This window comes from Phyllostomus discolor, chromosome 3 (genome assembly GCF_004126475.2).
Source record: "Phyllostomus discolor isolate MPI-MPIP mPhyDis1 chromosome 3, mPhyDis1.pri.v3, whole genome shotgun sequence".
In the NCBI taxonomy this organism is placed as follows: Eukaryota; Metazoa; Chordata; class Mammalia; order Chiroptera; family Phyllostomidae; genus Phyllostomus; species Phyllostomus discolor.
Genome location: NC_040905.2, coordinates 203,312,910 through 203,334,744, shown reverse-complemented (window position 1 = coordinate 203,334,744; position 21,835 = coordinate 203,312,910). Strand labels below are relative to the sequence as shown.

The following is a 21,835-nucleotide window of genomic DNA, read 5'->3' as shown; positions in this document are numbered from 1 at the left end:
CAGTGAGGACGCTGTCGCGGTTGGCCGGACGAGAGCTCCGTTCTGAAGAGGGCAGTGGCAGTGAGGCGAGGGAGAGGAGGGGCTGAGTGTGCAGGGAGGGCCCCTTTTCTCGTGTCCCCCACTACCTCGGCCTCTGCCCCCCTCCCTTCCCAACACCTCCTCAAGGGAGGAGGGCTGACTCACCTGGTTACTCAGAGTCCGGGATATTCATTGGCAACAATCTAAGTTCCAGATTCTTTTGCTTTCCAGCTACACACTCATCCCGGCCTGGCCTCTGTTGGTGGCCCCCTTAAGCTGCATATACCCTCCCCATTCACGAAACACAAACAAGCACTCTCAGTTTTGTAGAAAGCCCAGCTTTGGGTATGAGAGTTTAGTTGGCAATGATTTCTTGTGTTCTGCTCCTTTGACAGCTCTGGGTGGTGGTAGGGGCGGCTGGCAGGGCAGGATCTGGGCGCTGGTGCCTGGGTGCAAACACCAGATCGTCAGTGCTCATCACTCACGTGCTCCGTAAGGAGGACGTGCTGTCCCCTCAGGCCTGGGGGACCGGATGGATGACAAGGCATCCGGGGTGAGAGGGAGGGGGAAGAGCTGAGCCTTGTGGCTGGGTGGATGGTGATGCGGTGGCCCCCCGAGGAAACTGGGGCGCGGAGGTCAGCCTGAGGATGTGTGTGGTGAGAAGGGGAGGAGACACGGCATCATTCCCCGTGCACCTGCTTTTGTGCTGGGCACCCATCTTGCATCCCCTCATTTAACTCTCCAGGGACCCTAGCAGTTTGTATTATTATTCCCATTTACTGTAAAGGAAACAGTCATAAAGATTAAAGTTATCTGTCCTTAGCCACACAGATTTTTAGCAGTAAAGCCAGAATGCAAAGCTAGGTCTGCTGTCTCCACAGCCCTGGGATATCGAAGGTTTGGGAAACCACTCAAGATTATCAATTTCCAGTTCTGATTGTTTTGCTCAGGCGAGACATGCCGTCTCCATGCTGCCCCTAAACACTTATTAGTACCCCACTGGTGCTGGGCACGTGTGCCCGTGGCTGTTGTCGTGTTGCCATGGCAGCTGCTCCTGCTCAAGGCCACCTGAGCGCACATTTCCCTCCCAGTGGTGGTCCTTCTACTCCTGGCCTTCTCTGGCTGCTCTTCACGGAAGGCCCACGGTCCTTGGTCCCGCCCCACTCGTTAGCAGGAGGCCCGCTCTCAGGCTGGGTGTTCCGCCAATTCTGAGTTCTTGAGAAACTGCAGCGTTAGCTTGGGGTGTTGAACTTACTGACCAGGGGAAGGCCTTGCCACAGAGTGGTTTTGTATTTCTTTGGGCTCAACAGTGCAGTTGGGTGGAAAGAGCACAGAGGTGGGGGTCGAACCGGCTTGAGCTTGAACTTCAGCGCTACGGCTTACTTGTAAAGCTTTGTGAAAGTCTCTCAACCTCTGTGAGAGATTTCCTTTCTGTAAACACAGGATGAATAATACTTACCAAGTAGGCAGTCGGTGGGGCTAGAGAGGTTTTATGTAAAAGTACTTTGGCCCGTGCTTGGCTTACAGCTGCTGCTCTGCAAATAGTAGTACCTGTTACTAATGCATATAATAAGAGAAATGGTTTATCCTCTTTGGTGTCCTGAGACCCTCGCTTATGCCGAGGGCCCTCTACCCCCCAAATGCACACACATACAAATTTGCATGGGCTGCCAAGGGCCTGTTCAGTGGATCTCAGGCTGAGGGCTCCGAATCTTAGGAATGACAGCACTACATGTCCTTTGTGGGATTCCGAACAGGTCATTCTCGTGTTGTCAACTGTGTTAGGTAGAGGGACACGTGGAAGAAATGGGACACAACATTAACTGTCTTTCTTACCTAAAGCATGGGAGAAGTTCTTAACCTAGGTAGCTGAATTAAAATGTATAAGCAAGTGAAATGGAGAATGGAATAAGTCATTACTGAACACACACACACACACACACACACGAACTTGAACCAGACATCGAAATATGGTTTGATGGGTGTTTGTATAAAGGAAGGAACTGAATCTGGGAAATGATGTAAGTGGACCCATAATTATGTGCACTCGAACTGTGCAAATTCTTTATTTAGCATAATAAATAAGCATAATTATTTTATATGTTTTTAAAATTTCTTTTTCTTTTTTTTTAAGATTTTATTTTTATTTATTTTTAGAGAGAGGGAGAGAAGCATTAATGTGTGGTTGCTCCTCACATACCCCCTACTGGGGACCTGGCCTACAACCCAGGCATGTGCCCTGACTGGGAAGCAAACAGGTGACCCTTTCTTTCGTAGTCCACACCAGCCAGGGCTAAATAAACATTTTAAAATTGAAAAGTCAGCATCATCTCCTTGGATGGTAGGCTAGTTACTGTGAATTTAAAGATGTACCTAGATGGCTTTGCACAAGTTTTATGGTTCCTCTTCTCTCACCAGTTTTTTAGGGAGGGCTTTCAAAAGCGAGAGCCAGATGACTGTGTAGTGTATTGGATCACAGCGAAAGAAATCCAAACCCTTGTCATAGTGTGGGGGCGAGTGTGAGTCTTGTAATCGGAGCGACCTGGGATCAGGCAGGTGCTGTCCCTTAGTTCCCGTGGCCTGGGATAAATTATGTTTGTGAGCCTGTTTCCTCATTCATAAAATGGGAGCTACCCCACCTACCTCGTCCAGCCAGCCAGCCACCCAACCAACCAACCAGCCAGCCAACCAACAGGTAATATTAGCTGTGTTCTGGTCATCTATTGCTGCATAACAAATGACCCCAGAACTTGGTGTCTTAAAACAATAATCTTTTTATTATATCTCATGATCTTTGTGGGTCAGGGATTTGTGTGGGGCTCAGCTAGGTGGGCCCCATGTGGTCCAGGTCACTCATGGCATCAGCTGGGAAATGGGCTGATCTGGAGGGTCCGTGACTCCTCAGTCACACGTCTGGTTCCTTTTTGGCGATGGCTGGAGGTCTCAGCACCCTGGGATTGTCGGCGGTGTTAAGGCGGCCATACTTCCTTAGCTGGTGACAGGGCTGCCAGAGAGTGTTGCAAGAGACAAGAGTTGGAAGCTGCCAATTTTTTAAAACCCTGGGCTTAGAGACTGGCACAGTGTCACTTCTGCTGTATCCTGTTGGCCACAGAAGTCACTGAATTGCCCAGATTATAGCTAAGGAGGGGACAGACTCCATAGCCCCTTGATAAAAAGAAAGTCAATGAGTTCGTGGCTATCTTTATTTTGCCATGAGTGCCTGCTATGTGCCAGGGACCATTCTAGGTGCTGGAGATACAGCAGGAATACACAAAACACACAACATACCTACCCTCGTGGAGCTTACATTCTAGTGGGGGAGACTGCACACACAGTCCGTAAATTTAGCGCTCCATCAGAAGATGCTGTCGGGAGGAGTAATGAAGGAAAGGAGCACAGAGAGCGAGGTTGTGGGGGCTAGTGGTTATTTCAGGAGGGATGGTCAGGGAAGACTGGACTGAGGGATGACATTTGAGCGCAGACTTGATAGAGATGAGGAAGCAGGCTTGAGGAACTTCCCAGCAGGCAAGAGGGAACAGCAAGCATAACGGTCTTGAGTTGGGAGTGTGCATGGTCTGTGAGAGAAACAGCAAGGAAACGGGGGTTGCCAGAGCCGAGTAAGATGAGGGTAGAGCAGCGGCAGAGGTCAGCCAGGCAGCGGGGGGTCCCAGCGGAGCAAGGCCTTGTGGCCATGGAGATATGTGGGTTAATAGGAAAGTGCCTTGCACAGTGCCTGGGACAGTGGTAGCCCCTGGACACACAGTAGCTTTTATTTACCAGCAGGACTCAGGCGTGGGAGCTCCCAGGCCCTCCTCACTCCGCGGCCCACTGCCCGGCCGCACAGCTCCTCTGCACTGACTGGGGCGTGTTCTCATTCTGAGTAGTAACAGCTTGCACAGCACAGTCAGGAAGGCGAAATGAAAGGAAGGCTTGGAAGGTGAATCGTCACAGTCTGCGTCTTCTGTAACAGCAGTGGTCAGACAGACGGACTTTGCCCTGGTGGCTTTTCTGACGCGAGGGGACAAGGAGTTTGCATCTCCTTGTGTGTGCACAGTGTGGGTGATTCCCGAGAGATCGACTTTGCATTAGCATCGTCCTCGAAAGCGTTCTAATTACGGCCAGTTTGCACAAGGGGACGTCCAGACAGTAGTCAGATATAGAGAAACACAGTGGCAGTCAAAGAAATGCAAATTCAAGCTCTTGCAAAGAACCATTTCATACCAATTAAATTAGCAAACGTTTGAGAAAATATCAGTGCTAGTGAGAAAGCAAATCAAAGGTTAGAAAAATAAAGCCCGTTGTATGCACAGAGCTGTTCTTTGCTGTCTTATCGGAGACAGTGGGGAAATATGATACACTCATTAGCAGGGAGATACAGGGAGATGGTGTGTCTCTCACGTAGGGACCATATCCCGCCTCTCCGCTGGCTGAGGAGGATGAGGAGGACAAGGAAAGGCCGGTTGGAAGCTCAGGTGTACTGGCTCCTTAGGCCTTTCTCATCTCTCCTTTTTTTTAAAATAAATATTTTCTTGACTTTGTACCCTTAAACTTTTTGTTTTATGCTTGTTCTTCAGTTGTGTGCTCACTTAATGTTGTGTGTGCCTTTTGTAGGTTGCAGTGTAATGGAATAAACAAAGTAAAATGGGACAAGTTCAAACTCGTTAAAACTGTATAAAAGTCACGGCTGCAGATGGACGAGGGCCAGTAGGAACGCCCACAGTGTGGAGACGGTTTAATTTGTTCACGGGGCACTCTCGTGGGGACTGTTCTTGTTTTCCAGCTGCAGAGCCTGCTGAGGCTGCTTTAGTATTCTTTGTGTAACACCAAAGACCCTTCCCTCCTCCCTCGGGAACTGAATTTCTATTTACTGACATTTACTGGTAGTAGGTTCTTGGTCCAGTTGTTTTGGATTAAGGTTTAGAGCAATCTTATCATCATCTGTTTGCCCAAGAGAAAAATTAACATTTACTTTTTAAGGTAGTTTCTTTGTTTCTTTTTTTTTAAAAAGGTTACTTGAAAAATGTTTATACTCCGTTATTAATATAGCCTGTACTTAGTATAAAATATTTTAAAAATAGAGAAGAAAGTAATATCATTAAAAAATCATTTAGAACCTTGTGGTTTGGTATTTTTCCAGGTTTTTAATTAGTGCTTAAAAAAAACACAACTGCCTTGTGTGGGGAATTTCACGCACACACAGAGCGAGCGAGAAGGAACCTCTGTGCACTCGTCACCCAGCTTCAGCAAACAGCCGGCCACCGCGCTCCGGCCGCGCCCTTCCCCAGCCCCCGTGCAGCGCTGGGGTGTGCTAGGCAATTCTCAGACATACTGTTTTGTCAGTTTTTCAGTATTTTTTAGAAGAAATACCATTTTCATTTCAGTGAAATGAAATGAAATAACCTTTTAATATTGCCGAAGAACCAATGAATGTTTAGATTTCCCTGATCGTCTTCATGTGAAAATTATTTTGAACAGCTTGCTCAAATTGTGATCGAGATAAGGTACACACACATCCCATTGATTGATACAGCTCTTTTCAAAAGCTTTTTATTTTGAAATAATTTTAGACATAGAGGGACGACCTTAAATTAATACAGAGGGTTCTTCTCATATGACCTTCACCCAGCGTCTCCTGATGTTGCCATCTTACGTAGCTGTGGTGCCCTCACCACACCAGGAGAGCAGCACCAGTCAAAGAGTATTACCTGTAGATGGCTTGAATTTTGCCAGTTTTCCTGTTAATGCCCCTTTTCTCTCTCTCTCTTTTTTTTAAAGATTTTATTTATTTATTTTTAGAGAGGGAAGGGAGGGAGAAAGAGAGAGAGAGAGAAACATCGATGTGCGGTTGCTGGGGGCTGTGGCCTGTAACCCAGGCATGTGCCCTGACTGGGAATCAAACCTGAGACACTTTGGTTCGAAGCCCCTGCTCAATCCACTGAGCTACGCCAGCCAGGGCTTTTAATGTATTTTTATTCATTGTGATTATCCTTGATGTTCTCATTGTCCTTGGACAGTGGAAACGTCTACTCGGGTGGACTCCTCAGTTCTTTAGACATGGACGTTGTCTTTGACGGCTTCCTTCCTTTCTGACACGAGAAGGTGCCTGGGCTCACCTGTGTGTTGCTGCCCCAGGTCTGGAACTCCCCTTCCCATAAGGCAAACTTCAGGGTGCATCGGAATCACTAGGAGGGCTCAAAAAGCACGGACCCAGGGGCCCTATTTCCCTGCAGCATTTCTGATTCAATAGGTGTGGGTTGGGGACCCGTCAGTTGTTTGCAACTTCCTGGGTGGTGCTGATGACCTCGGTCTGGGGACTGCGCTCTGAGAAGCACTGCTCTGAAGGGACCTGGTTCTTTCTGCGGGAGTGAGGTTTAGAGACAACAGTGTGGATGCTGGGGTGGCAGGGATCCTCGGCTTTTTCACTGAAGGACTGAAGTAACAGAAAATATAAGCATACATTGATATTTCCAATTCAAATTTAGAATTACGTGTTTTAACTTCTTTTTGTATTTGTTTTTTCTTAGGCTTAAAGTCTTGGTTTTTATGACAGTGATAATGACTTAATAAATATACACACACAGTTTCAGAATAACAATGCCAATAGCATTTCTTACAACACGATACTAAACAGAGTGTAAAAGTTTTTTGTGGCAGTCCCTCTTCTTAGAGAAATGTCCCATTAGGAATGCACAGTAACTCTGCTTTAAAGTTATGGAAATAATTTCTTTTTGTTTGGCCAACCAGTCAACTTGATACACAGATTCATTTTTTTTTTTGGTTCTGCTTTCAGTTTTAGGGGACTTAATTTTATTTTTCAAATACTTAATCATTTTAATGGTTTCAGTGTAACATTTATAAAATGAGTTCTACTGTCTGTCTCTGTCCCTTCTATCTTCTTTCTTTTTCCTAATAGGCAACCATTTAATTTATTTTACGGTCAAATAAATGGCAGTGTGCTATACATACTTTTATTTTTTTTCTCCTGGGATCTGTTCGCTTCCCCCTTCTCCCTTGAAGCAATATATTGTCAAGATGGCTTTAGGGCGGTATATTTATATAGAGAGAAATCATTCCTCTTCCTTGATGACTTCAGAGTTCCGTCTTGTGAGTATGTTCCATCGTTCATTCCTCTGTTGGTGGGCATTTGGGTCGTTTCCACCCTTTTACTATTGCGAATAGTGCTTCGATGTTACCAGTAGTACACGTGCAAGGCAGCTACCGTCAGCGTGCTGTGTTCTGTGTTTCCCTTACCATTGCAACATGAGCAATTCCATGTTATTGTAAATGCCAGGACTTAAGAGTATTTTTTTATCTTGAAATTCATACACACTTATTTAGAGATGTTAGAAACTCAGAAAAATAAAAAATTAAAAATCAATTGGAAATCACCCATGATCCCTCTGCCTGGAATGCTGTTATTTGGTGTGTCCCCATAGCTGTGAGCATTTAGAAGATATTCCGTGTCGTACTGTATGTCCATGTTTGCTCTTCATGATTATGCGTTTTTCATACCATGATCATTTTATGGTGAATTCCCTAGTGTTGCATATTTAGTTTCTTTCTGGTTTTTTCACTGTTATAAATAATGCGGTAACATCTGTGCATAAAGCTTTTTCTAAATTCCAGATTGTTTTGAAGGTTGGCTTGGAAGCACACATTTGTTAAATGCATCTACTAGCTCGCGCTCTTTCTAGCAGTAAGGTAAACAGGTGAGAGGTTGTCACCTTGAAGTTTTTGTCAAGCATATTTCATTTCTTTCTTTTTCTTCTGGTAGGACCTTAAAAATGAAGTTGAGAAATTACGCAACGAAGTGAATGAAAGAGAGAAAGCAGTGGAGAATTGTTACAAGTGTCTGCTGAGTGAAAGTAATAAAAAATTACACAGTCAAGAGCAGATGATCAAACATTTAGCAGAAAGTATTGATCAAAAGGACAAGGACTTGCTTCTTCAGGTATCAAAAAAAATTTTTTTCTTTGTATTTAAATTTTGACTTGGTGTAGGTTTTTAAAAAAACTCTTTGCGGGAACATTTATACAGAAACAGGGCTGGCAAAAATGATTACAGCCTTCATTGCTGTGTATCAGAGCCCTTTGGAGCTCTCTGTGTCATTTGGGCCTCAGCTCCAGGAAGGTAAGTTTGGAGACGGGGAGGCCCAGCGGATGGAAGGACGTCTCCCTGGGTCACCTGACTCGGAAGCAGCGGATCCTGCCCAGGCCCTGACCTGTGCTGCTGCTCTGGTGCCCGGCCTGAGCACGGCTACTGCAGTCCGTGCTGCACCCTTTCACTCCACTGGACTTCCCTCTGACTGCTCCTCTGTATCTTCGGAAGACCCTTCTTGCTTGCTCGGGTCCGATTCCGCTCCAGAGTTCTAGGGACTGTCATGGACTCAACACGGGTGTTGAACTCTGCTCCCGCCAAAGCCTCATTGACATGGCAGTGAGGGCTGAAAAGGTGTAAACCCACGGGCCTGGGGCAGGGGGAGTGTATTATGGCAGGTTTCTGTCCGGATAGTAAGTGAATGGGCAGGTGGTAGCTACCTCGGATTCCCACTTTTTCCACGTGGCTGCTACATGTTTTGGGATGAAGAGCTAAGAAGAAGCAAGCCGACAAGCCGATTTACCCTGCAGAACCCGGAAAGGCTCAGCAGACCATGGAGGCGTGTGGCGCCTTGGTAAACAGGAGACCAGGCTGGAATGCTAGGCAGTTGGGTGACCTGTTCTCCTTGCTAGCAGGCACTGGGAGCCCTGCTCTCTGGGGACCTCAAGTCAGAGATGCTCTGGTCTGGGGGGCAGGTCACCAGGTGCATCAGAAAGCAGAGTGGCAGGGGCAGAAGTGTGTATACCCAGCTGTCGATTCTGCTGAGCAAAGGCCGAAAGGGGCCGACAGTTGGGGGTCCTCTGACACAGCAGCTGAGCCCCCACCTGGTCACATCAGTGAGGCTGCCAGTGATGTGCCCTTCCCACACTCACAGAGCTTCTGAGCGCTTTTACACGTAGAAATGGTCAGATGGCTGGAGTCTGTCACATAGGAGAAAGGCTGAAACAGAGCAAAGCTACGGGGAGGAAATGGAAACCGTGGAGGGTGGGAAGAACAGTGTACAGTACAACCAAGTCAGCACTGACACCTTTAGACAGTAGATGAGATCGGGCTCTGATAAAGATCATCTTTGGAAAAGAAGGACGACCTATTGGAAATTGGAAATGTGATTATAGATATAAAAAGTTTAATAGAAGAGTTAGAGAAGCTGGAAGATAAAGAGTAAGTCTTGCAGAAGGTAGAATTAAATGAGCGACAAGGTGGGAAGATGGGAGAGGAAAGAAGAAATTGGAGCCTTGATTGAAGAGCTCCACTGTACGCTAACAGGAGTTCCAGAGAGAACGAGCAGGGGGAGCAGAGGGGAGGCAGTTTCCAAAGTGAGGGGAAATGTCCAGGACGGGAGACAGGCAGCTCTCCAGGGATGGGGCCGCTGTGTTTGTAGCTCAGTGAGTGAGAAAGACCTACAGCCCAAGGCACGTCTTTGTGAAGTTTCAGAACACAGGGGCGAACTCAGCATCCGAAAGGCTTCTAGAGGGAGGAGAATGGGGGCCACAAGCCGATTCTCAGCAGAAACGCTGGGAGCCAGAGACGGGAGAGCAGTGCTTCTGGAGTTTTGAGGAAGAGGGGTGTCCCACACAGCATTCTGCGCTCAGCAGAGCTGCGGGCAGGACTGAGAGCAGAGGCTTCCCAGGCGTTCGGTGCCTGAAATCGTCTGCCTTCCACCTCCTCTTTGCAGGAAGTGCCTGGAGGATGACTTCATGCCGACGAGGAAGTCATCAGAACAGGGAGACCCGGGATCCAGAAAGGAGGGGGTTCCCCTGGGGTGTGCAGGGGGGTCCCAGGACGGCATCGTGCGTGTAGGGAGCCCGGCTGCCGGCTGCCGAGGGCACGCTGAGGTTGGGATTTCTCCCAGGAACCGAAACACAACATCGTCGCACGACATATCTGACTCCGTTTAGAGGAATTTTTGAGTTCTTTTAGAGAGTTTGGAGGTACATTAACACTAAGTACGTGATTTAGTTTTATGCAGTGAGGAAACAGACAGAACAAAGCAGTTTTTAGTAATTCCAAGAAAAGCGCAGAACTGAAAAGGAAACGTTATCATGGAGCTCTGCACGTGCGGCTGAGCCGGGAGCAGAGTTTGCGTGGCCGTGGTGACGGAAACGCGGAGTGCTGATGTAGCTACAGCTGTGATGTGACTGTTAGGAAAAGGGTCGGGGGCAGATGATGTAAGAGCTAAGTTTTTAAACAATGAGAGGAGCCCACAGGTAGAGTCTGACCCTGAGATGTCCAGAAACGGGAGAGCAGGAACATAGTGCAGAAGCGTGGAGGTAAAGAACCGAAAATGCCTGCAGGGTGGAAAGCTGCTTTCTGGGAGTGGGGCCCAGGGGTGGGCGTGGGGACGCAGGGGCGGCTGCTTCCCGCCCGAGCCTCACAGCACTGCTGACAGTGTGCGTGTGCAACGGGACTTCTGACAGACAAAATGAAAACGTGTAACTCAGACCCGACAGTATGATGGCAGCCCTGAAAGTTCACTGTTGGTGGTTTGATTCCCTGTTCTTCCTGTTACAGGTCAGTGGGTTTTTACAAAAATGTGTCTCTGCTGCTTTTTCGTTTGTGTTCTCCTGATTTCTTTGACCAGTTTGACACGACGAATTAATTCTGGTAGCTGCTGAGGAACGAGATGCGGGTCTTGTCCTGAATTCCTGACGCAGAGTGCAGGAACCTAGTTCAGGAGTTACCAGCTGTTCAGTAGGGATAGAGTCTGTGCTTGAACTTGGGCACGGGACCGGAGAAATGGCCTCCAGTCCTGTCAGGTGTCCGGCGTCCGATCTTCTGACCGAGTCCGGGAGGGAGGGCAGCTGTCCTGTGTATCATCACGGGGGAGTTTTTCACGTGTGACCAGACCCCGGAGCACCGTTTGCAGTCTTGCCCTTTTCTCCCCGGAAGCCAGTCTGCTCACAGATGTAGGTGGCTCAGGTTTTGTCCGATTTGTCATGTTTCAGGAGAGACTCAGCTTCGTTGGGTTGTGATACACAGTCTCCCTGACCTGACCCTGTGGGATAGGAAACAGACACAGGGGTCACACCCTGGTCCAGGGGGACTCAGGATTGGAGCCCAGTGCCCTGGGGCCAGAGCCTGGCCTTTGTCCTCCGACCGGCTGGGAGGCTGTCCCCATGCTGGCGAGAGGGAAGGTTTGTAACTGCTGCCGCCATGCTGGCACGCTGCCCTTCTGGCTGTAACAACGTGCCGCTGGAGTGCTGGTATTCGCCAGTACTCTGGGACGACGGAAGTTACTTAGAGCACGTAGGGTGCTGTGAAAGGAAAAAAGTATCTTCCCGTAAAGAGTTGGGATGATCTCTTAACGTTTCTTTCTTGATGAAAACTTCCTTACGACTTGTTTTGTTTCTTTAGAAATTCAATGAAAAAGAGTCAGAAGCAACACAGGAGAACCGTTACTTAACGACTGTGGAGGATCTCAAGTTCGGGAGCGAAGACTTCACAACGGAGGAGTGCTCTCCTCGGCGGTCGCCAGGCGGCAAAAGCATCTTCTCCGAGGTGAGCCTGGCCGGGAGCGGGCGTCCGCGTGCGGACTCACATTCTCTGCTGACACGTGTCTGGTAATTCCTTTGATCCAGAGAGCCTCAGATGCCTCCTTGCTGATAATTGCGTTTACAGCAGGTGCGCGGAGGGGGTCCGCGTCTCCCCACCTTGGGGATTAGGATCCCGCAGCTGAGCTTCGGTGGTTGCCCCGAGCCGCAAACAGAGATCTTGGCTCGTTAAAAGATGAGCCACGTGTTTGCCCTCCCAGGGTTTGCCTCTCGAGGACTGTGCAATCTCAAGTGTTCAGAACATTCTTCTGTTCAAATGCATATGAGAAAGGGCACAGCAGGCCTTCCCTCGTCTGGCCCCAGGTTCTCTCTCCGGTCTCGTTTCCTTCCAGCCCCATCCTCACTGCCAGCAGCCACCTTCTCGGGCAGGATTCCTGAAACGCCACCCTGGTGCCCCTGTGTGCCTTGGCACGTGCTGCTCCATCTGTGTGGGTGCCCTTTTCTTCCTCACCTGGTGACTCCCGAACGTCCCTGCTGCCACCCTGGTGTCACCTTCTCTGCGACACCTTCCCCGAGCCCGCTCAGTAGTGGTGTCTTCTCTCCCTCCCTGGCGCACAGCACTTTGCACGCCCATCCATCATAGCACTGAATTCTTGTGTCGACGTTGCTGGGCCCACCTTCCTGCCTTCTCCTCCTCGCTTGCGCCCCTGCACCGTGGGCAGGCACCTCCGGGACAGAGAACTAACTGGCACTCAGGTTTGAATCCCATTGTGTAGCCTGGTGCCTGGCTAGTAGGTGTTTGTTGAGTGAATGAATGACTGTTGGTTTGTGAGAGATACGTAGAGATTGTTCTGACCCCCAGTGCGAATAAAATACACCTTGGCAGCCAGATATGGGAAAGGAAAGGGGTTCGCTGTTAGGCCATGTTTTGTTTTTTTCTTAATCTTGGCTTTAATCAGGGTCATACATTCAGGACAGAGACCTCTTACACAAATTAGTTCTCTGATGAATGGCCGTGATCATGACTTGTGGTTTTGCAAAGGGTGATTCTCCAAATAATTAACCGGTGCAGCACGGGCCCAGCCGCTGGAACAGACCTAGGCAGCAGGGCTGGAGCAGGGTCCTGGAGGCCTGCGTGTGTGCCAGGGACCAACCCTGCAGTTGGTGGTTGGTGGGTCTTGGAGAGGTCTGTGCGAGTCTTCAGGGAGGGGCCAGGGCCACTGGGCTGGTTGGGGTGGATGGGTCAGGGGTTATTTCACAGCCGCTGTAGCGGTGCTTCAGTGTTCGAGCACCAGCACTAGCCACCGCACTGTGTGTCGGCTTGGCATCAGCCCCGGCCCAGAGGGCCTCGCTGGGTGAAGAGTGGGACGGAGCTCTTTCGTAACTCTGGCCGTTTACGGACTTGCATTTTTCTGTGTCTCTGGAATGCAAGTGCCAGCAGAGATTAGTGGGGAGCCCCAGGGCCAGGCCAGAAGTCTGGACAGAGGCCTGGATTCCTCTCTTGGCTCTGTCACTTCTTTGGGCAAGTCCTGTAACTAAATCTCACAGGGCTGATACTTTGTGATTCTGATTGACGTACAGATACTTGATTTCAACCATGTTTGCTGGGCGTTAGGATGCCAGTAACCTGTACCAAGGCACAGCCTGTTCTAAAACAAGACGGTGCCCCGTCAGAAGTTTTAGGTGGACAGGTCGTCACTAACGCGAATGCATTTAGTTAAAGTTTGCTATTTTGAACCATGTGTTAGTCATGTAGAAAGTGTATACATGTTGCATAAAATGTTTATGAGCCTGTCGAACAGGCTGCGTACGTGAGAACGTGACCGCACCGGCTCGGTGGTCTGTCACTCTGCGTTCCCTTGTCTGCGCTGGGCGGGGCGGGGTCGGAGCTTCCACGGCCGCCAGGGTGACGCCGCCTCACGGGCATTTCCGCTGCACTTAGACCCTGGTGCTGTTCTGTTCTTCAAGACCAGTGGCAAATCGTGGATCCAGAATTACACATTGTCATCGAGGAATTGTACATTTCTGGGTGTCAGTTTACGGGAGCCCCGCTGTTGGAGCCTGCAGCCCCGTGCCCCCAGCCCCGCCCTCCTTGCTGGCACAGGGTGCTTTGCAGAGTGCGGTTCTTTCCTCGTAGGACACGTGGATTTCTTCCGCTGTGCCCTTGGCCATTTTATGTCGACTTAGGTCTCGTCCCTGCCCATTTCTACGAAGAACTTGAGGCTGTGACATGTCCCCATGGACTCTGGGAAGTCTGCGTTCCTTCTAATCATCGAATGATTCTGAGGACTAAGGCTGGATGACAGGGCAGTGAGGACAGAGCGGAAAACACACTGACCGTACTTAACTTGCTGCGGCCAGAGATTCGGAGCTTGGCCATTGGCATGGGTGGGGCATCGCTGTCGGAGTTCCCGAGTATTCAAGTGAATGTCTTTGTTGCAGAGCTGTGGTGTGGGTACCGAGATAGACACCACCTGTCTACCAGGCCACAGAACTGCCCTGATTATTAAGACGTGAGCCCTCCAGTTTTCTCTTTACGTGTCTGCTGCCTCTTCAGATCGTGGTCGACACATTGCACGTGGTTCCATCAGGTCATTAAGGAGACTGTGGTCGAGTGGAGAGTGCCCAGGCTTTGATCTCGGGTGTCAGTTCTGGGACTTCGTGCAAGTTGCTTAGTCTCTCCAAATCTCACCTTCCTAATCTGTAAAGTGGGGAACTCCATGCTTATTTCCTAAAAGGATTAGAAATAATGCAAGTGTGTTTGTTAAAGTTCTTTCGGTTGCCAGCTGTGGAACCCAACACTGAGTAGTTTAGGCAAAAGAGCAGTGAACGGGAGTGCTCACCGGGAGCATACCGGGGGCTGCCCGCCGCCACTGCCGCTGAGGGAGAGTCACGCAGCCGTGCCTGGGGGAGGGCGAAGCTGTGGCGGCCCAGGGCAGCAGAGGCTGTCCACCCCAGAGCTCTGTCTCTGGCGTGAGTCACCCCCAGCGACCCTCAGACTTCCGGTGTCCCAGTTTAAATTTCTAAGTGCCTGGAGAGAACCGGACTGGTTCTCCCCTGCGGACCCAGGGGCTGGCTCGCAGAAGAGAGAGGGGTCGTCCAGGGACTCACCCCTGTGTTTTAGGGGCAGTTCTCAGAAGATGGGGCGGGGGTGGAGGGGAGCTGGCGGTCACCCTTGGGCGGCGGAGGACACACTGCAGAGTCAGACACGGGAGGTGCGTGGCGATCCCGAGTTTTCTGCAGGATGGGCGGCCTCCGGTCTGGGTCGGTCCTTGTTTGGAGGGACAGGATGGGGGGTAGGGGTTGGGTGCTTCTGCCTGGAGGGGCTTCCCCTCACTGCCCTCTGGGCAGCCCTCTGCCCCGTGCCGAGGAGACCCACTGCTCTGGCAGCCCTGCCGACAGAGCCAAGTGACTTCATTCTAATGGGCATGATTTGATGCTGGGGAACAGGTGATTGATGAAAGGGGGCCCAAACGGCTCTGAAGAGTTCATTTATTTAACAAGGGTGAGCAGTGTGCTTCTAGGAAGATGTTGACTCACTCGGACTGCCATTATGCAAAATGCCCACAGGAGTCTCTGCTCTGAAGAGTCATATGGGTCCCTGTGTCCCTCTTAGCTATTTAATCATCAAGTCAGCAAGTATGGTGGCAGTGCCTGATCCGTGCCAGACACTTTGCTGCCTGCAAGACCCCCAGGCCTGTAAACGGGTGGCCGGGGCACGAGCTTGGGCGCCAAGGCGCACCAGGGTGCCGCGGGGGCTGGAAGAGGGCATCTCTCTGTCCGGGATGGCTTCCTGCCAAGCGTTTGGCATGAGCGGATCCTGTGAGGTGCCTGGAGTGTGTCCGTGGGGAGGGGTGACTGAGGGAGGTGCTCTCAGAAGAGGTGAGGTGTTTCCTCCTGGAGCTCAGGTGAAGGGGGTTTCAGTTCTCAGAGATGGGAGGGTGGGGGGGAAGCAAGTGTGGGTGTGGTCAGCTGGCAGGTGGGGGGCAGGGCCAAGGAGAGCGGGGACCTGAGAAACCTGGTGAAGGTTCAGAATAGCTTCCAGAAAGAAGGGGAGGGGGGCGCTGAGCCAGACACCCAGGCCCTGACATTGCAGTGGGTGGGCCTCTCCGCTGGAAGCCCTGCCCACACTGGTCCAGGTAAGGTGCCGGGCCCCCAGGGTCAGGACTGTTTCACTGGGCACGTACATCGCACACCTGGAGTCTGCTCCATCCCCCAGAACTCCATTTTTGTCTGTCTTTTTTGCAAGCCTTTCTGGGTTGACTTTGGAGTTACATATCTCGCACAAATTCTGACTGCCATTTATGAGCTGGATGGACCCATCAGGTTAACCTCCCCTCTCAGAGAATCAGTCTCCTCATCCGAAAAGTGGGAAGATGTACATACCTCCCTGGGTGGCTGTGATGAGGGATGATCCATGTAAAAACACCTAACACAGCACCAGAGCACAGGGATTTTGTGGTTAGTGGCCGTTTATCACGTGTCGACTCCATGCCAGGCATCCTGCTGAGAGCTTTGTGTAGGTTGACGCAGTTAATCTCCCTAAGAACTCCACAAGGTGTGGAGTTATTGCCTCCACTTACAGGTGAGGATATTGGAGCACAGAGAGGTTGAGTAACTTCTTCAAGGTCACACTCTCAATCATCACTGCCTCTCACGGTAGGTGCTCAAGGAGCAGTAAGTTTCCTTATTTTCTTCGTCACTGCTGGCTGGTTTTTATGTGGCTGACAGTGGTGACGTTACCCTCTGCAAGCACCTGGTGATTTGTATTCATTAGGGGGAATTGACAGGTGCACTTGGAGCTCGGCGGGGTCCGCCCCCGCCTCACTGCCCTGACCTTGGGCATGCTGCTGGCCCCCTGTGCCCCCATCCCTCATCACCAGAATGGGGAGAGTTGTGCCATCTGAGCCCGTGGGTGGTTGTGAGGTTTGAAGGAGAAAATGCCAGGAAGGCACTCAGGATCGTGGCCGACATGCTGAGGACTCGATGGCCTCGTCGTCTTGCTGTCCTCCTGAACTCCGCCCCAGAGCTGAGGGGATCCCGTGGCACTGTGGCTGTGCACAGGAGGCACTGGGCACTCCTCGTGCAGTGACACGTGGCAGGGTTTCAGAGGGGCCTGACGCTTCTAGCATCCCTGGTGACTAGCTTACCACGGCCAGACTGGTGCGTTAGCATTTAAACCTCCCATTGACGGGCGGCGTCTTCCCCTTGCTTTGTCCAGGGCAGGACGAGTAGCGGTGGTCCCCAAGGTCGGGGGAGCCCGGCCGAGGTTTGCTCTCTGCTTCCCTTTGGCAGTCGGCTGGAGCAGGGCCCCTTCCCTGGAAAAATACGTAAATGTAAATGCATAGAATACATGCACAGGATTAAAAAGGAAACCAATTGTTTTAAAATTTGGTTATTGAAATATTTAAAAATAGTAAAAATGGCACTGTGTTAAATAACAAGATCTAGGGGTGAGGCAGTGACTGCCGTAGTTTTGAAGTAGTGACGGGAATACACACTTTGAGCTAATCACAACATACACAAACTGTTCCTTTTGGTGACGAAGTCACAGGAAATCGCTAAAACTGCTGTGGTGCGTGGCAGTCGCAGTATTCTGTCACGTCACACCGAAGGGAAGGCCAAAGTCCAGGCAGAGGTGAGTGAAGGTAAAGCTGTAACTTCTCTCCCCTGTTTATGCTCATGTTCACGCAGCCCCCGAACTTTAATTTCAGTCAAGGACCCCTGTCCCGGGGAGTCTTTTAACTCTAGGAAGAAACACAGAGGCTGCTGGCAGCTCGAGTCCCTTCGTTAGCTGACTGTCTCCCTCCCGGCGCTCGGAGAACATTTATTTAGTCTGTGCTGGGCACTGTGCTAGGATCTCCGCATACATTAACTGCATTTATTTCAACATTTTCCTCTTCTTTTTTATAAAATCCTCACCCAAGGATATATTTATTGATTTGGGGGGGGGGTGGAGAGAGAGAGGGAAACATTGATTGGTTGTCTCCTATACACACCCCAGTGAGAGATCAGACCTGCAACCTAGGCATATGCCCTGACCGGGAATCGAACCTGCAGTCTTTTCACATACAGGATGATGCTCCAACCAACTGAGCCACCGGGCCAGGGCACATTTTCTTCTTCTTTTGAAATAACTTCAAATTTAGAGGCCACTTACAGAGTAAAGGGTTTACTTTTCCTGAGCCATCCAAGAGAGAGCTGTCCGTGGGAATCCCAGTCACCTCTGGACACTTGAGTGTGTGTGTCTCATAGGTGAGGACCCTCCCCTGCGTGACACGGCACAGCCCTCACACGAGGGAGCTGGCAGGGGCACTGTGCCACCTTCCGGTCCTCAGGCTCAGTCAGGTCTCCCCAGGGTCCCATAAAGGCCGTTGCAGTGGTGGGATCTGGTTCAGGGTCATGTGCGGCGTGTGTCTCGATTCTTCAGTCTCCAGTCTGGAGCCGCTCCTCTGTCCTTCCTTGGCTTTCACGCCCTTGGTGCCTTGACACAGTGTGACTGAATCCAGGCCGTCGTGCCGTAGAGCGTCCTTAGGTTGGGGCTCCGGACTGCGTTCAGGCTCTGGACTTTGGTAGGAGGGGCACAGGCGCCGTGCTGTGTCCGTTGTGTCCCGTCTGACGGCGTGTGATTTCCGTTTGTCCCGTTGCTGGTCGCTGTGGCTGAGATGGCTTTGTGAAGGTGGTGTCCACCAGGTGTCTCGACTGTACGGTTATTCTTCTTTCCTTTGTAATTAATAAGTATTTTTTTGTCGGGGGGTCTTTTGAATCTATGTAAATATCTCGATCTTCAAGCTTTCACCCATGAGTTTCCTTTTATATTTCTCAGCTGAGTTACTAATTCCCACGATGGTAAACGGTGAGTTTTCTAGTTTCACCATTCCTTCTGCATTTAGTAGTTGTTACTCTTCTATAGAGAGAAGCCTACTTTTCTTCCTATTGATTCATATCAATATATACTCATGAATTCATATTTTATTAAGTAGGTTGTGACCTGTTACTATTGTTGTTTATTCTGGTGCTCAAATTACTCCAGAGCTGGCCTTTTCAAACTGGGCCCCCTGCCCTTCTGAGGACACACTCCATCATTCGTTGAGCTGGTCCATCTTTCTGGCGTGACACAACGCTGTGGACACACCCTGTGCTGTCCTTGACTTTCTCGCCCCAGTGTTGGGGTCGGCCACTTCTCTCGGGACCCCTGGATCCTCACGGAACACATGTACCTTACTGCTCCGTAACTCCGTGAGGTGGTGGCCGCTGTCCACCGTTGGACAGGTAGGGATACCAAGGCTTCCTTCAGTAACTCCCTGAGGTCCCAGAGCTGGGAAGTAGCAGAGCCATATTTTGAACGTAAAAAAGGATTCACTTTTGTGAGTGCTAATTCACAAAATTGCACCCCCATTTTATAAGTGAGGAGACTGAACCTCGTAGAGAGGCCTGCTAGGCCGGCTGCCCGGTCGCACGGCTGCTGGGTGGCAGAGGTCGTCCGCAGGTGTCTTCATCGCCACTCTGTGCAGCAGGCCTGGAAGGCGCCCCTCACTTGACCTCTTCTACGTTGGGTCCCTTGTCCCTAATACTTGTCAGGTTTTGGTTTAGGGATTTTTTTTTTTGTTTGGAGCAAGAACAAATGTGGAAAGGCATTGTTTGTGGTGCTGTGAAAGCTACAGCCAGAAGCTCAGAGGGGTGGCTGTTTCATGATGGGCGGATCAGGTAACTAGGATGGTTCTTCCGCGGCAGCTACTCGGTGTTGGGAGCCCAGCTCTCAGCTTTACCCCGAGGTGAGATGCACAGTCAGTCATTCGCCACGCCGCCTGCAGGTGGTGCTCTCTGACTGTGGCCTGATCCAGAGCCCGGCGCTCTCAATCACCTTCATTTGGGTTTAGAAACTCACGTATGTTTGCATGATGTAAGGATGTGCTCTCTTAAAATTCTCCTCTTAATGTCAGATGCCCATTGTCATTTCCAGGAAAAGCAGCAATTAGACTATGAAGAGCTGATCCAGGTCTTAAAGAAAGAGCAGGACATCTATGCCCACCTGGTCAAATCTCTGCAGGACTCAGACAGGTAAGGGTTTCTGTCCGGACGTCACACACACGTGAGTGTGAACACATGCACAGACACATATTTTGAATAAGTGCTTCTTGTCTCCAAGGCAGCAAAGTTTGCTTAGGAGGCTTAAAGTTCTTGGATGATGATTGCCTTGTTTAAATCAGATGTACCTGTTTTCTATCAAGGATTGTCAGACTTTTGCCCTAGCTGGGTAACTCAGTTGATTAGAGTGTTGTCCCGATACACCAAGGTCGTGGGTTCGACCCCTGGTCAGGGAACATAGAGAATCAACCAATGAGGGCATGGATGTGCAAGAGCAGCAGATCGATGTGACTCCCTCCCCCCCTCCCTCCCTCTCTCTTGTCCTCCCTCTAAAGTCAATAAATAAAGGGAAAAAAAGAAATGTCTGACACTTGACAACAAACTTAGGGTACAAATATCTAATAATAATCACTCAGATTTTATAATACTTTATTATTGATTTAGAAGGTGCTTCTATGTATTATCTTAAGTGATCCTCACAGCTGTTCTGTGACGTAAGTGATTCTGTTACTCCTGCTTTTCGCAAAGCCATTTTCCATGAGAGAGGTTGTCCAGAGTCACACCAGAGATGGGTGACAGAACCCTGCAACCCACTCAGGTGACTTGGGTCTTCACAGAATTGCTGAGATGATTGGTGCCTGTGAGGTGTGGTGAGAGAGTTGATCATGGCTAGCGGTCTCCTTCTAGCCCTTGCTCTGTGCCCACGGGTGAGCGGCCACCTCTGGGCCTCTGTTTGCCCATCTGTAAATACAGGGGTGGCCTCTCTGGTTTCTGACATTAAAAATTCATCTTTCTACACCCTGGGATAGTTACAGGTGAAAGGAGTGATGTCAGGGGTTCCTTGCAGGAGCAGAGGAAGTGAATTGGTGAGGTTGAGGCGGGGGTGGGGGGTGGTTGCTGCTGTGGAACAAGGTTGGCCTTGGCTCCCTGGTGGTTGGGTCTGGAGCGTGGTTGATGGGGGAGGGGCTCATTACATTGCAGTTTGTTTTGTTTATAGCTAAAATTTTTCATAATAAAAATTAAAAAAAGAAAAAAACACCCTTCGTTACTCCTTCTTCTTAAGCCCTTCACTCTAGCCCTAAAGTCTGCATGCTGCCGCCCCTGGGCCATGTGCTCTCCTGCGCCTGCCTCCGCACGGGTTCCCTCACCCTCTCTGTCTCCCAGGGGTCCTTGGGGTTTCATCTTGAGGGTTAACATTATTGGGAGGCCCACGGTAACACCCAGGAAAGTTGCCCCGGGCGCCCTGCCTCCTTGTCTGGACCGTGAGCTCTTCCTCGGGGCCGGGGTCCTGTCTCGTTCACGTCCGTTTCCAGGGCGCCTCACGGCAGCCGGTATGGAGCAGGCACTTGGGAGATGTTCGTTGGATGGACTCCCCCCCCCCCATCTTCTAAGTTATGAGATAATTTTCATATTTTTAAATCTAAAATGAGTTTAGAGAAGATGAAAAGTAGGCATCACTCTGAGAAAGTGAGCGTTTTCCAGAAGCCTCGGCTGCCACTCATTGTCACTCGGGGGAGGGGGTGAGTAATGCTGGGGACTCAGAGGGGGACGGCAGAGTGGGTGGGGCGGGCAGGCCCTGTGGTGAGTGTGTCGCGGTCAGCTCCTCGGCATCGTGGGTGGCTGAGTCTCACAGGCTGGTTCTTAATGTATGAAAACGTAGGATGGGCCCTGGCCGTGTGGGTCAGTTGGTTGGAGCGTCGTCCCGTGCACCAAAAGGTTGCAGGTTCAATCCTCGGCCAGGGCACATATGTGGGTTGTGGGTTCGATTGCCGGTTGAGGCGTGCATGGGAGGCAGCTGAATGGTGTTTCTCTCTCACATCGATGCTTGTCTCTCTTTCTCTCTCCCTTTCTCTCTCTCTGAAACCAATGAACATATCCTCGGGTGAGGATTAACACAACACCTGTGGGATGAGACCAAGGCAGGTCAGTGCTGTGGCTGACAAAGGTGCTCACGAGGTTTCCTGTTCGTCTTCAGAGCTGAAACACCTTTAGGGGAGGACAGACCTGGGTGCATACCCTGGCTCTGCCCTCAGCAGCTCTGCGTTCTGGGCTGAGTTGCCTTTCACTCTGAGCCTCAGCATATGTGTTCCTACAGTTGAGATCGGCTGACCCGCCTCTCTGCTTTCCTCCCCACCTGCCTG

General features: G+C 50.5%; 1 protein-coding gene across 3 annotated transcripts in view; it reads left to right on the top strand.

The window, feature by feature from the left end:
• CDK5RAP2 (CDK5 regulatory subunit associated protein 2) overlaps positions 1–21,835 on the top strand; it is a 165,866-nt gene that overhangs the window by 58,155 nt on the left and 85,876 nt on the right. For all 3 annotated transcript variants that reach the window (XM_036022141.1, XM_036022143.1, XM_036022142.1), the window contains 3 exons: positions 7,793–7,969; positions 11,470–11,613; positions 19,570–19,667. In XM_036022141.1, coding sequence (XP_035878034.1) covers positions 7,793–7,969; positions 11,470–11,613; positions 19,570–19,667 — 419 coding nt within the window. The remainder of the gene's footprint in view (positions 1–7,792; positions 7,970–11,469; positions 11,614–19,569; positions 19,668–21,835) is intronic.